Source organism: Equus przewalskii, chromosome 23 (assembly GCF_037783145.1).
Source record: "Equus przewalskii isolate Varuska chromosome 23, EquPr2, whole genome shotgun sequence".
Taxonomy (NCBI): domain Eukaryota; kingdom Metazoa; phylum Chordata; class Mammalia; order Perissodactyla; family Equidae; genus Equus; species Equus przewalskii.
Genome location: NC_091853.1, coordinates 12,933,640 through 12,947,705, shown reverse-complemented (window position 1 = coordinate 12,947,705; position 14,066 = coordinate 12,933,640). Strand labels below are relative to the sequence as shown.

At 39.8% G+C, this 14,066-nt stretch overlaps 1 protein-coding gene across 8 annotated transcripts in view; it reads right to left on the bottom strand.

The window, feature by feature from the left end:
* Positions 1-14,066, bottom strand: part of FAM20B (FAM20B glycosaminoglycan xylosylkinase) — a 45,465-nt gene that overhangs the window by 15,112 nt on the left and 16,287 nt on the right. For all 8 annotated transcript variants that reach the window (XM_070591678.1, XM_070591676.1, XM_070591680.1 and 5 more), the window contains 3 exons: positions 13,320-13,825; positions 7,794-7,880; positions 4,494-4,603 (listed from right to left, as the gene is read on the bottom strand). In XM_070591678.1, the coding sequence (XP_070447779.1) occupies positions 4,494-4,603; positions 7,794-7,880; positions 13,320-13,696 (574 nt within the window). In that variant the 5' untranslated portion in view covers positions 13,697-13,825. The remainder of the gene's footprint in view (positions 1-4,493; positions 4,604-7,793; positions 7,881-13,319; positions 13,826-14,066) is intronic.

Genomic DNA, 14,066 nt, shown 5'->3' with positions numbered 1-14,066 from the left:
CATGTGACCTCACTTATATCTAAAAATAAAAAAAGGAAAAAGAAAACCAAGCTCATAAATACAAAAAACAGATTGGTGATTGCCAGAGGTGGCAGGTGGGGGGGTAGGTGAAATGGGTTAATGGGGTCAAAAGGTACAAAATTCCAGTTATAAAATAAATATGTCATGGCGATGTAATGTACAGCATGGTGACTACAGTTAATAATACTGTATTGCATATTTGAAAGTTGCTAAGAGAATAGATCTTAAAAGTTCTCATCACAAGGAATAACAATTCTTAGGGGTAACTATGTATAGTGATGGACGTTAACTAGACTTTTGTGATCATTTCACAATATATACAAATACTGAAACATTATGTTGTATATCTGAAACTAATATAATATTGTATGTCAATTACACCTCAAAAAAACCAGTCTGCTAGGATGGCTCAGAGGACTCAGGAAACCAGATTACTGGTTTATTACAAAAGATACAAATCAACAGGCAGATGAAGAGATACACAGGGCAAGGTCCTGAACAAAGGAGCTTCTGTCCTTGAGGAGTTTGGGTCCCAGCACAGTGGCTCGTGGAAGTGTTACGGTTTGCCAGCCTGGAAGCTCCCTGAACTTTGTACTACTGGGATTTTTAGGGAGGTTTCCTCATGCAGGCATGATTAACTATTCACTCTATTTCCAGCTCCTCTCCCATCTCTGGAGAATGGGTAGAGCGGGGTTGAAAATTCTAAGCTTCTAATTACAGCTTGGTCTTTCTGGTGACAGCTCCCATCCAAGAGGCATGCAGGAGCCCACCCAGAGTCACCTCAATACAACAACAGATGCTCCTTGTGCTCTTATCACTTAGGAATTTACAAGTGTTTCAGAAGCTCTGTGTCAGGAAGAGGGGACAGAGACCAATATATATATTTCTTACTATTTCATACAAGAAAACAAAATATCCAAAATTAAACTATCTTCCTCTGCTCCACCTCCCTAAATCTGCTCCTTTCCGTGCATTCCTAAAGTAGCTCAAGGCTTCATTATCTACTTAGTCATCCAATTCAGAAACTTGGGAGTCGTTCTTAATTTTTTCCTCTCCCTCTGAATTGTCCTGCTCAGCCCAAAGGTTCACCAAATTCTTTTCACTCTAATTCTTGAGTAACTCTTGAATCTTTCTCTCCCCATCCTTGCTTTCCTTCTGGCTCTCACTGCATATGAACTTACTACAGTAGCCCTCAAGTGCTCTCATCTCCCCATCTTCCCCTTCCCAATTCATCCTCCACAATGCTGCCACAATTAGTTTTCTAAAATTCAAATCTGAGTCTTCCAGGTTCAAATGCTTTTAATGGCCTCCCAGGGCCTAAGGAGAAAGTCTCGGCTTCTAAGCCTTGCGCACTTCAGTGACACGGTCCCAACCTCCGGCCTTCCTCACTCACCAGCCCCACACAGACCCTTAACTTCAGCGACACCACACCAGCTCCTGAGCTTGCCATGCTCTGCTCTCACTTGTCATCACCCTTGCCTATGCCTTGTCCTCCACTGGAACAGGGTTAACTCAGGGGGCCATGAACCTATGGGAAAAAAATTACACTTTTATTTTCACTAATCTCTTTGTGAAACTTAGCATGCCCTTCAATTATGATGGTAGGGAGCAAACCACAGTACTATTAGAATCACCTGTGACTTTTTCACCAGAAGAAATCACAGATTTTTCATATCATATTAGCTCTCTTGAAGATACTGCAAAGTATCATTTATTTTCATAGTTTGAAATTATGGGAGTTAATAGATCACTGCTATTTAATGTGTTAAATAACAAAGCATGTGTTACTATATCACAAATTTGCTTTTTGTAATTTTTGATAACAAAACTATACTTTACTATTATTGGTTTCATTTGTAAGTCTTATGTATTCTAATTTATGTATTTAAAAACACCACTTTGAGAAAGGCTCCATAAGCTTCTCCAGACTGGCAAAGGAGTCTCTAGCACAAAAAATGTTGAGAGTCCCAACCTGGAATGTTCTTTCCCACTGTATCTTCCTGGGGGATTGTTATTCTCACTTTCAGACTTGATTGAACTATCACCTTCACTAATTAGCTATCACCAGGATGCCACCTTCCAGGCCCCTCCCCTGTCGCGCTACACTCTCACAGGACCTCTGCACACATCTGGCTCCACCATTAGACAAAGCTCCTTGAAGGCAGGAAGGTGTCACTCACTTTTGTATATTCAGCACCTAGGTCAGAGCCTGCCACAACACAGAAGTGAAATAAAATTTTGTTGAATGAATAAATGAATAAATATAAAAGAAGATAAGCAGATGAAATATTTTCTAGTCTTAAAGTCTGGGTTTGAATCTTGGCTAACGATTAGCAGCTCTGTGCCTTTGGGGAAAGGCCTGTTTCTCAGGTAGGAAATGCGGATAAATCCCCCCCACTCACTGCACTCTTAGCAGGAGGATCAATAAGGTAACCGTGCAAGTGCTCTGTCCAACTGCAAGGGCTACACAGAATTTAGTTATCATTATACCACGTTATCTAGTAATATGTTTTAAAAAACTGTGCCAAGGTCAGCCCATTATTTAAAACCTACCTTCAGCCAAATTCCTCTATCTGCCAGCTATCAACTGAATGTCTGCATCTCCCCAAAATTCCTATGTTAAAGCCCTAATTCCCAAGGTCGTGGGATCTGGAGGTGGGGCTTTTGGGAGGAGCCCTCATGATGGGACCAATGCCTTTCTAAGAAGAGACACGTGAGAGATGATTCCTTTCACATTCTCTCTCTGCCATGTGAGGACACAGGAAGAAGGTGGCTGACTGTAAATCACGAAGAGGGACCTCACTAGAACCCAACCATGCTGACACCCTAATCTTGGACTTCCAGCTTACAGACCTGTGAGAAAGAAATCTTTATTGTTTAAGCCACCTGGTCTACGCTATCTTGTTATAGCAGCTTGAACTGAGACACTGCCCTATGCTGTAGGGTGTATCTAGAAGCTTATTCCCCAAATGCATCAATCTGGTGTACTCTCAGGTCTTTATTTATCTATTTTTTCTGTGAGGAAGACTGGCCCTGAGCTAATACCTGTTGCCAATCCTCCTCTTTTAGCTTGAAGAAGATTGTCGCTGAGCTAACATCTGTGCCAGTCTTCCTCCATTTTACGTGGGATGCTGCCACAGCGTGGCTTGACGAGTAGTGTGCAGGTCTGCACCTGGGATCCAAACCCGTGAACCCCAAGCCACTGAAGCGGAGCACACGAACTCAACTGTGCCACCAGGCCAGCCCCTCAGGTCTTTATGTTCTTGTGCTTGTTATTACTTCCTATTATTTTGCCCAATACCCTTTCATCTTGGCTGCCCAAGTAGCTCCTACTGATTTTTCAATACTCAGTCCAAGTGTTAACAACCTCCTCTACAAACCTTTTTCTGGCCTCTCCCCTCCCCACACCTGCACAGCATATGAGTTGAACCTTTTCTGATTCTCTAGAGAGCAGGGACTCTGACCTATTCCTCTTGACCTCCTCTTATCCATCAGGAATTCATGTTTGCCCAAGCATAAAATTGGACAAGCAAAAGTGATTACAAAATACATGAAACAGATGAGTGATATTGAATGCTTCTGGTTATTTGTAAGAACAGGATAACCTTAGCCTTATAAGTTTAAATTCTGAATGATGAACCTGTTGCAGGTCCTTTAAACGTTCAGTTTCAGCTCATTTTAAATGTAAATCCATTCACTCTAGCACAGCAAGGTGAAGTTTATCGTCCAGTGTCTGTTTCAGCAGTCACATCATAAGGCAGACCACTGTGTCATTGAAAATGCCACCATGAAGAGGCTGAAACAAGAGACCACGGTACCTCTGAATTCTTCCCATTCTCGTTGTGCCCACAAGGAGAATAGGAGTGAGAATTTTAGCTCAGATCCCTTACCTAAGAAAGAGATAATGGAGAACAGAGGCCAGAGGGACCATAGCCAGTTCCATGCACAGTGAGTTACTGGCTAACCAAAGCAGAGTACTAGGAGGCAGTGGTGATCTTCCAGGCCCAAAAGCAACCCTATAAGGGAATTTTGGACCCTCTTATAGAGTTGCTTTAAGGTTTCCTCAATTCTAAGGAGACAGGAGACAGTTCCCAAGAAAGTACATGTGTATATGAAAAAAACCCCAGCCAATGATATACAGACAATAACAGATTTAGGCCAAAATCTGAGTTTGAGATTTAGTTTGAGATCAAGCAGGAGGAAGTAAAGTTATCACCTACTTACACTCTCAGTAAATAATCTCACTTCCTGTTTCACAGACACAACAAAGCACACATTAGGGAAAACTTTCAATTTCCTGTCATCTACCTTTAGATCCATTTCCCCCCGGAACCTGAAAACAGGCTGCCTGATTGTTTTTGTATTCTCTTGAGTTCTTCAGTTCCTAAAAGTCATGAACCAGCTTGCTTCATGATATCCCATTTAACTTATTAACTACTCCCCTATGTAAATGTCCTCTATAATCTTCTTACCTACGGTTAGGAAGGTGCTCAAGAGCTGCTCCGTGGCAACAGGCTTGATCTCTGTCCGCAGATTAACAAATCTGCCAACCACCAAGGGGGCTCGGCGGAAACCCAGAATCCTGGTTTGGAAGGTTGAAGAACAGAAGAGAAAAATCTCTAGGGATGTATTTTAAAAATTATGGTTAATCAAGTTAGACATGTAAAGGTACTGTTGCTAGGTAGGTAAATATTTTTTAGAGGTACATATACTTATGAGTTTAATATTAAGATGGATGTAATTTATTTTAATATACACCTCAACAAAGAGGATAAGGCAAATCTGGCAAAATGTGAACAATTGTTAAATCTAGGAAGTCGGTACATGGGTTCATTAGATTATTCTCCCTACTTTTTTTTGTTAGAAATTTTTCATAATAAAAATTTTAAATAAATTTTAACAAAGCACTCAAAAAAAATTGGACCTAAACCCATGCATGGGTTCAAAGCTTTGGATAAACAGCACAATGACAGAAAACTATACAGATTAATCTAAAAGGATAAACCCATATGATAACTTAAGTATAGACACATTTGAAGATAATTCTCTCTAATGGTCTAAAAGTACAACCTTATGGTTGAATACAATCATTTTTAAAAAAAGGATACTTCCTGGTTAAAAAATACATAGCCACTGAAGAAAAGTTGGAGGGGCAGGATTTGGAGCAAACAGAAAATTTATAACGAAGAAAAATATCATTCATAATTCCATAACCCAGAAACAACTACTGACATTTTGGCATATGAGCATTTTTTCCTTTACATGTAAATATATAAAAACACATACTCACTCTTGTGTATATGCACATGACTGAGATTTATACTATATGCAGTTTTGTATCCTACTTTTCACTCATCGTTATATCATGAGCCTTTTCCCATGTCATTAGAAAGCCTTTAAAAATGCCTATGCAATAAATAATCCATTGTTCAGGGCTGCTGACTGACTTTGTCCTGATGCAGTCTTAGAAAAGCCACAAAAGCAAGGAGATCAACAGATTTGTCAAAATAACAAAAATCAAGAGAATCTCCTGAGACCAGAGAAGATAGTTAAATCCTAATGTAATGGAGAAAGAGCAACCCAGAGCAGCTAAGTGTCAGGAGCCATGGATGGGAAGAAAGTCGGGAAGTATTTTCTCCCCATTGACCACTGCCGGGCCAAAGAGCAGCAGCCAGTTTACGCTGAGGAGCCAGCTCACAGGGGCACTTGAGCCTGGCTGGGGTGGCAGTTAACAAAAGGGGTAGGGAGACTGGCAGAGACTATCTTTCAGACTTTGAGGTAGCAAAGAACTTTTAAATACAAGACCCCCAAAGCACAAGTCATAAACTGAAACATTATTATATTTAATTAACATCAAAAGCAATGATTTCTGTACAAAGACTACTTCACTCTAAGTTAACAAATAGATGTTGTGCTGTGAAAAGATAAGAAGATACTAAATTTTGCTAATAATTGAGGAAATATAACAATGAGACACCACTTTACATATATTAGATTAACAAAAATTAGTCTGTTGGATAACATAAAATATTGGCATGGATATGGGAAAACGATCTCCATGCACGGCTGGTGTCCATCAATAGGGAAACAGGAAGGGGTCTGGGGATAAAGGAAATAGGGAAACGAACAAGGTCGTGGAAAGACTGACTCTAGTGTACCATTAAGTGAGGAGCAGGATTTACCCAACTCTTCCCCACTAGGCCTTAAAAGAGGCCATGAAAACTCATGGTATGGTGAACAAACATTTATTTAACTTTTTCCATATCATTAGATGTTTAGATTGCTACCAGCTTTTCACTACTGAAAATGCTAAACTTAAGATCATGTACATGTATCTTTGAATTTCTGATTATTTCTTCCTAGAAATATCTTCCTGGAAATATCTTAGATATGTGCATTAAAAAGTAGTTACTTGTTCAAAGGGTATGAAAGTTAAGGTTTTTGATACCTAATGCCCAAGTTCTTAAAAGAATGAACCAATTAACGATGCCACAAGCAGCATATAAATTCCAATTTTTCCTGCCAATAAATTATCTTTTTTTTACTCTTTGCCATTTTCAGCAGAAGAAAATAGTATTCCATTGTTTCAACAGGATTTTTTTTATTACTGGTGAGAATAAACTCCCCCTGCTGTATTTATTAGCAATTAATAATTTCTATTCAGTCAACTGTATCCTTAGACCATTTTCTACTAGAGTGTTAGTGTACGTACAGACTTGTATAAATATGTATATATTAAGGCTATTAATGCTTAGATTACATTAGATTCAAATATTTTCCCCTAGTTTGCGTTTAAATTGCTTGATGTTTCTTGACATATGAGTTAATTTTTTTTTATTTAATTGAGTCTATTGAACTTTTTCTTTGTGATTTTTAAATTGCTTTTATGCTTAGAAAAAATCCTTCCTAATCTAGAAAAAGACAAACATTCACCTTTATTTTCTTCTGGTTTCCTTATAGATTCATTTAAAAAAATACTGTGAAGAATTTCTTTTAAAGTCTGTCTATATGCCCTGATGAAAGAGCTGATCAGAAGAGCAACTGGGATACCAGACAGCTCGGTTATAAGGTCCCTGACTAGCAATGTGCTGAAACAATACTAATGTTCCTAGAGTAGGGCATAATATCCTTTATTATAGAGTCAAATACGTTCTCAACCAGTGAGAGAGACTCCTGCTTTGAAACTTTGTTTGCACAAATAAAGAAAATAGAAAAGTAAAAACAAATTAACTCTAAAAACGAAAAATTTTTCCTAGTGAACTTATACATTTAGAATTCATGTCTATTTTTCTCCTGGAATTATTCTTGTTATTAAAGCTGTGAATATTTTGTATAAAGGACAATAAAAATCATTATATATGTCATGCTATAGATTTCTAGCATATGAAGATAAGTCACTTAAAACAAAAACAAAAAAATATCACTGCCAGGCCCAATTAACCACCAGTTCAATTTAGGGATTTGAGTTCAAACTCTGGTTTTCATCCTGCCATTTTATTTACCAAGAAACATTTGACTCATGATAATGACAGCATACCAGAATGAAATGATCTAAAAAAGCCCTGAGTTAAGATATTTACTTTGGTATTCCTAGTACCACCCAAATTATGAGGGACTGATACCAATTTGACAGAATTAGTCAATCAGCTATCTAAAGGAGGTAACAAGCCAAAGTTATTAGTGTTGTGCCCTTTAGGAGGAGTCCACAAGTCCTCTCAAAGATATTTTTAAAAGGAAACAAAATGAACATAACCCATTGTGATTACACGTACCTGTCCAAATGAAAGGCTGCTACCTCTGCATTGTGTCTGTCATAACCAGCATATGGTTCCCCTTCCACCACATAGTCTCGGTTATACCTGCAGAGTGAATGGAAGCACAGATGCACACATAAATTACAGCAGTACCAGAGGTGACAGCACAAGAGGCAGAACAGAAACTTCAGCAAGCTTGATTCCGCTCTATAGACGCCTTCTCTGTCAATCCTGAGAACAATTGTGGACTCGCACAAATCACTGGCAGCTGGCGTGAAGAGGAAGTGGAGAAGGAAACTAGAATTCTGTATCTACCTCAGCAATGACTCTATGAATAAAACATGGAAGACATTACTTTTACCCCTCTAAGAGACGTTTGGTGTAGTCTAAGGAAAACCATAAGGTAATTTTCAGGAAGGCAAGGACCCTTTTTGTATCTCCAGCACAGTGTTAAGCCTATAGTTGGTACTTAATTAATGTTTACTAAAATATTTATTAGATTGAAGAAATCAAGGAAAACATGTAATTAAAATGTTTGCTTACCAGACTGGCTATGGCAAGGCTTATGAGAAAAAGTTAAAATTTCTTGGGAAAAAAGGTCCTGATATGGTTCAATTTTTGTTTATGAGTAGGCAAAGGTGCATTTAAAAAGTTGCTTGAATAACCATTATCTTTTTCTCTTTTTAAGTTTATGATGATGTACTGGAAGGAATACTGGACTGAAGGGAGAGCCAGGTATAGCTGTCATTACCTGCCTGGGTAAGCTTGAGCAAAACCCTTCTCTTCTCCGGGGCTTAGATTCCTTATCTACAAGATTAGGGGCTGGACTAGGAGGTAATTTCTAAGATTTCTTTCATCTCAAACTCCATTCTGAAGATTTTACATCACACATATAACATAAACAAAAGACAACAAAAATTGGCATATTTCTTTCTACTAATCATAAAAAAGATACAATTTAAACCTGGTAAATGGGAAGAAAAAGACACTTACTTCTCCTATGACCTCTACTGTTCACCTGAATTTTCTGAATCACAAGGAGACCTATTAGACTTTACAAGGGAACTGTAAAATAGAAATAAATTGAGACTGAAGTGAAGAGAGGCTGCCCTACTAAGGACACTGGGATCTCCAATGCTGAAATGGCCATGGGGAAGTGGGAAATGGTACTAGAAAAGGCAGTGACCTTCAACATAAATGACCTTGGAATATAAAGTGAAACCATGTCCACAAAACACATTTTCACGGCAAAGTAATGAAACATTTATGCATCACCACCTGGTTGGACACCAGTCTCCTAGTATGGTCATTATACTCAGATGTATTTTTTTGTTTCTAGTGTCACAGGCTACCTAGGATTATACTGCCTAACTCCAAAGTACGTCTCAATTTTGAAATAGGACTGCAGCCAAAGCTGACACCATTCAAGCACTTCTCTCTTCACCACAGCTGTGGCCTGTCCATAAAGCTGGGGGACAGTCCTTGAATACTTTATTTTTCAGGACTCCAGCAGAGCCACAAAAGAGATGTGGTGATGTGCAGTCTGTTCCTTCCAGTGAAACACTGGAGAGCTTTCCAGTACATCGACAGGCGGCTCGGAGTGAAATGTAAAACCCTAGAGGAATCGACGAACTTTGGAGGTGGGCGGGAGAAGAAAGGAGGGAAGGAAAAGGGAAAGGAATAAGAATCAAAATGAAAGAACTGCACTGGAGTCCGAAGCTCTGATCCTTAGCTCATGTTCTTAGCTCTGATACTTAGCTCATGTTCTGGCTATGTGAAATACAGAATGTCAGAACTCGGGATCTCATTGTCCTCACCTGTAAAATGAGTGGCTGGACTAGCTGATCTCCCAAGTCCTTTTCAGCACTTCCTAAGATCACTCACTCATTTCTACTCACTCTTAGGCCGCTGCCATCCTGTTCCTTTCCCACCATAACTGCTGTTTTTGCCTGTGAAAATCAGTTTACTTCCAGAATGGATACAGCTACATTGAAAAAAATCACTTTTATAATGTAAGGCAAAATGTACAAATAAAAGCATCACTGTAGTCCTGTATATTTCATCAACTATACATATCTTCCACGTCTAACAGTAGGACATGGACAACCAGGCTCCAAAAATGCTGAAACCACAAGTGACTATTAAAGAAAGGTACATGTCTTGACTTAGCAGTAAGGACTTAGATCTTCCTCTCAGCAGAGAGCAATCCATCTTAAGTCACTGACAGAGCAGCAAAATTCTTACAGTAACTACCAATAAATCACTCCTATCATCCTGGTGAAGGACATCAGAGCCTGACCAAGGACATTAATTTGCACTTACACTAGGACTAAATAGCCTCTGAGGCCCCTGGGGTCAGAACAGCAATCTGCTGGGTGTTTTGGGACTGGAGTCAATTTCTACAAGCACTTACACGTACACCCACTTCCCCCAGTCTGCGCTACGGCCAGGTGTAATCAGCATAGGTCAGTGTGTGCAGTGACCAATAGTGCTGTCACCCATTGCAGGGGCCCGTAGGGCCTGTGGGGTGGGGGAGGAGAATCCCCTAGAGCTGGGAGTGGACATGGGCTGTTCAGGAGGTGGTGGGGGAGCAGGGGACCAGTTTGACAGGAATAAAGAACAAGGTGTAGAGAGGAGGACCAGACTGCGAGGGGCTTGACCATTAGGCTGTGAGGCTGGGTTTTGTCTGGTTAGCAACGGGAAGTCCCTGGACGTTTGAAAGCTGGGAAGCACAGTGATAATATGGGTATTTGGAGGAAGAATAAAAGTAGTTTTCAAGATGGTCTGGACGAGGAAGGTAATGGGAAGGGTGCAGTGGTAGTAAGAGATATGAGATGAAGCAACCGTGACTAAGGTTAGTTTATGCATTTATCTGCTGCCGTCTCCCCTAGTCAACCAGTCTGGCCCCTTGTCCTTCCACTTACACCGTGTCTGAACACCCCAAGCCTATCTGCGAAGCACCTGGACTAATACTAACACCGCACACTATCAGGACTGTCTGCCTTCTCCCACTTCCTGCTGTCCCAGCTCATCCTCAATTCTCCAGTGTACAAACAGAGGGCAGAGGATAGAGAGGATATCCTCCTATTTAAACACAAAATGTCCACAACTCATCTCTTCTTACACAAATTTAAATTTTGTTTTTAGTTTGCCTTCTTTCCATCACTCTGCTTATGCTGCTGATCTCTCAGACTACAAACCAAGAGGTCAAGACGACATTTCAAAACTAAACTAGTAATTTTTGATGATGGGTGATCCACGTTATCACACTTATAGGAAGGCAAACAAACAAACTTAAGAGAATTACACATTTGGCAGAATACCAGCTGTTCACACTCTGACAGATCCAAATACCAGCTCCAATAGCCATTGCAAGGTGATTTGTCAAGTTAGTTACTCTCTCTAAGCCTGTTTCTTATTCTAGAAATAAGAACTGTAACTGCCTACAGTTGTGATGAAGGTTAAAAGCCTTAACACATACAAAAGTACTCAGTGTAATGCCTGGCAAATGGTGTGCACTCAGTGGAAACTAGATCCCAAGGCCCATATAACCATACTGTTTCCACATTACCTGCCAATCAGATTCTTCTATTTTCCAAAGTACAACGCATTTTTTAACTTTCATAATTTCCACATCTTCCATACATCACACTTCCCAGTTCCAGGCAAATGCAGATCCCTTCCATTCCTGGGATCCCAATATATTAGTTCCCTGGCTGCCTATTATCTACTGAAAGCTGGGTAATGAAGGGAGCTAAGCCACCTGCTCTGGTCACAGTTGAATTCTGTACATCTTTACACTCTATATTTCCTCTCCCACTCCAGCAAGAGATCCAAAGGTACGTGTTATAATTCTCTCAAAAGCTCCATTGCCGAACGAAAAAAATGTTTAGTACACAGAAAATTGCAGACATTACAAACTTCGAGAACATTCACTGGTAATTAATTCCTGGCAAAAGAATATGAATCACCATCATGTTAACCTATTTCAAATTCATATACTCACAGAAAAAACTTTTTTAAATTATACTATAGAATTGCCACACAAATTATCTCCTTAGATCCTCAGAGAAGTCCAAAGAGATCACCATCTAACAACATATGATTCAGCCTATTCTCTAGTTTGGATTTTGGACTGAGGTAACTAAAATGGCCCAGTTCTCTGCTTAAAACAGGTAAAAGAAACAACAATGACATATCACTACACACATATTAGAATGGCCAAAAGCCAAAACAGTGACACCACCAAATGCTGGTGAGGATGCAGAGTAACAGGAACTCTCATTCATTGCTGGTGGGAATGTAAAATGGAACAGCCACTTTGGAAGATAGCTTGGCAGTTTCTTACAAAATTAAACATACTATTACCATAGGACCCAGCAATCATGCTCCTTGATATTTACCCAAATGAGCTGAAAACTTACATCTATGCAAAAACCTGCACATGAACATTTATAAGAGCTTTACTCATCACTGCCAAAACGTGGAAGCAACCAAGATGACCTTCAGTAGGTGAATGGATAAACAAACTGTGGTACATGCACACAATGGAATATTATTCAGCCATAAAAAGAAATCAGCTATCAAGACACAGAAAGACCTGGAAGAACCTTAAATGCATATTGTTACGTGAAAGAAGTCAATCTGAAAAAGCTACAAAAGGTAGGATTCCAACTACATGGCATTCTGGAAAAGGAAAAAAATGGAATCAGTAAAAAGATCAGCGGTTGCCAGGGTCTCGAGGGGAGGGAGGGAAGAATGAACAGGGGAACAGGAGACGTTCAGGGCAGGGAAGCTCTTCTGTATGATACTGCAGTGGTGGATATTTGTCACTCTATGCTTATCTAAACCCACAGAATGCACAACACAAAGAGTGAAGCTTAATGTAAACTATGGACTTTAGTTCATAAATTAATATTGGCTCATCAACTGTAACAAATGTACCACACTAATGGAAGATGCTAATAGGAGAAACCAGGGGGGAGGGGTATATAGGAACTCTGTACTTTCCCTTGCTTTTTTTGTAAACCTAAAACTTTCCCCAAAAAACCCAGTCTATTAACTAAAAAAAAAAAATCCACAAAATCCCATGAAAGAATCACAGCTTCAGCGCTGAAAGGGACTTTAGTCACCCATTCAAAACCCTCTCCAACTCTGGCTAACTCCTACTCTGCAGCATCTCTGACATGTGGTTATCCTGTCTTTAATTGCACACTTTTGGTGGCAAGTTGCTTATTTCCTAAGCAATTCATTTTGTATCTCTAATATCCGGCACAAAGTGGATATCTGGTAAGTTTAGAAATCAGGGATAGCTCTAACTGTAAAAAGTTCAGTCTTATACAGAACCAAAATATGTTCCTATAAATTTCCCCTACTCAAAGAATCACAGAACATTAAGAGCTAGAAAAGACTTCAGAGATCTTCTAGTCCACCCCTTTCATTTTACTGAAGAGAATACCAAGAGAAGGAGATGAACACTTATATAAATCCCAAGTCACATGAATCACCCAATTAGTACACAGAACTTCCAAGATGAAGACTTACCGCTTAGGTTTGAAGACAACCTTCTGTCCTCCTTCAAGTATCAGTAAGGCTTTCAGTTGTGTCCCTTTATAACCCACATCAGCTTTAATGATTTTCTTGGTGGCCATGGCATGCATGATTGCCCCCAGCTCTGGTGTCTCTTCAGGGTACACTTCCCGGGGAACCACCCACTGGGCTGCAATCTCCCAGGGAGACTGCAAAGTGTGGTCCAGCTTGGGCACCAGCTCCACCCGCAAGCCAGCCATCATTCGGTGAAAAGCCCTCTGGTCCTCCCGGTTGGCAGCTGATGTATCTAAGTTGTCAATCAGGAAAACTTTGGTGAAGATAAAGATGACAAGGAGAATTGCTAACAGCACAATTCGCTGCTTCAGCTTCATGTTGACCTCTCTTCCTTATCCCTTGACCCACTCTCACTTATCAAGGAGAGCAGGTGGTGATGGTTAGCAAGGAGATTCCATGATTACACACACTGGTCCATGTCTTCACTGAAGCACCTCCTACAATTCCTGAAAGCCCAAGTATAAAGGAAAATTCAATCAGAAATTCTGTTCTTCCACTCCTGAATCTTTTGCAACTCTCAAATATATTATTCACTCTTTTGGCCTTGCTAATCCTATGCTTGAGAAGACCCAATAATTTACCATTAACTAGTCTGGGGAAGGACCTAATAGGTAAGAACCAGGAATAATGAAAATTTAAAAGCAAATACTCCTGTTCTAATAGAGTGCAGAGCTATTTAGACTGACA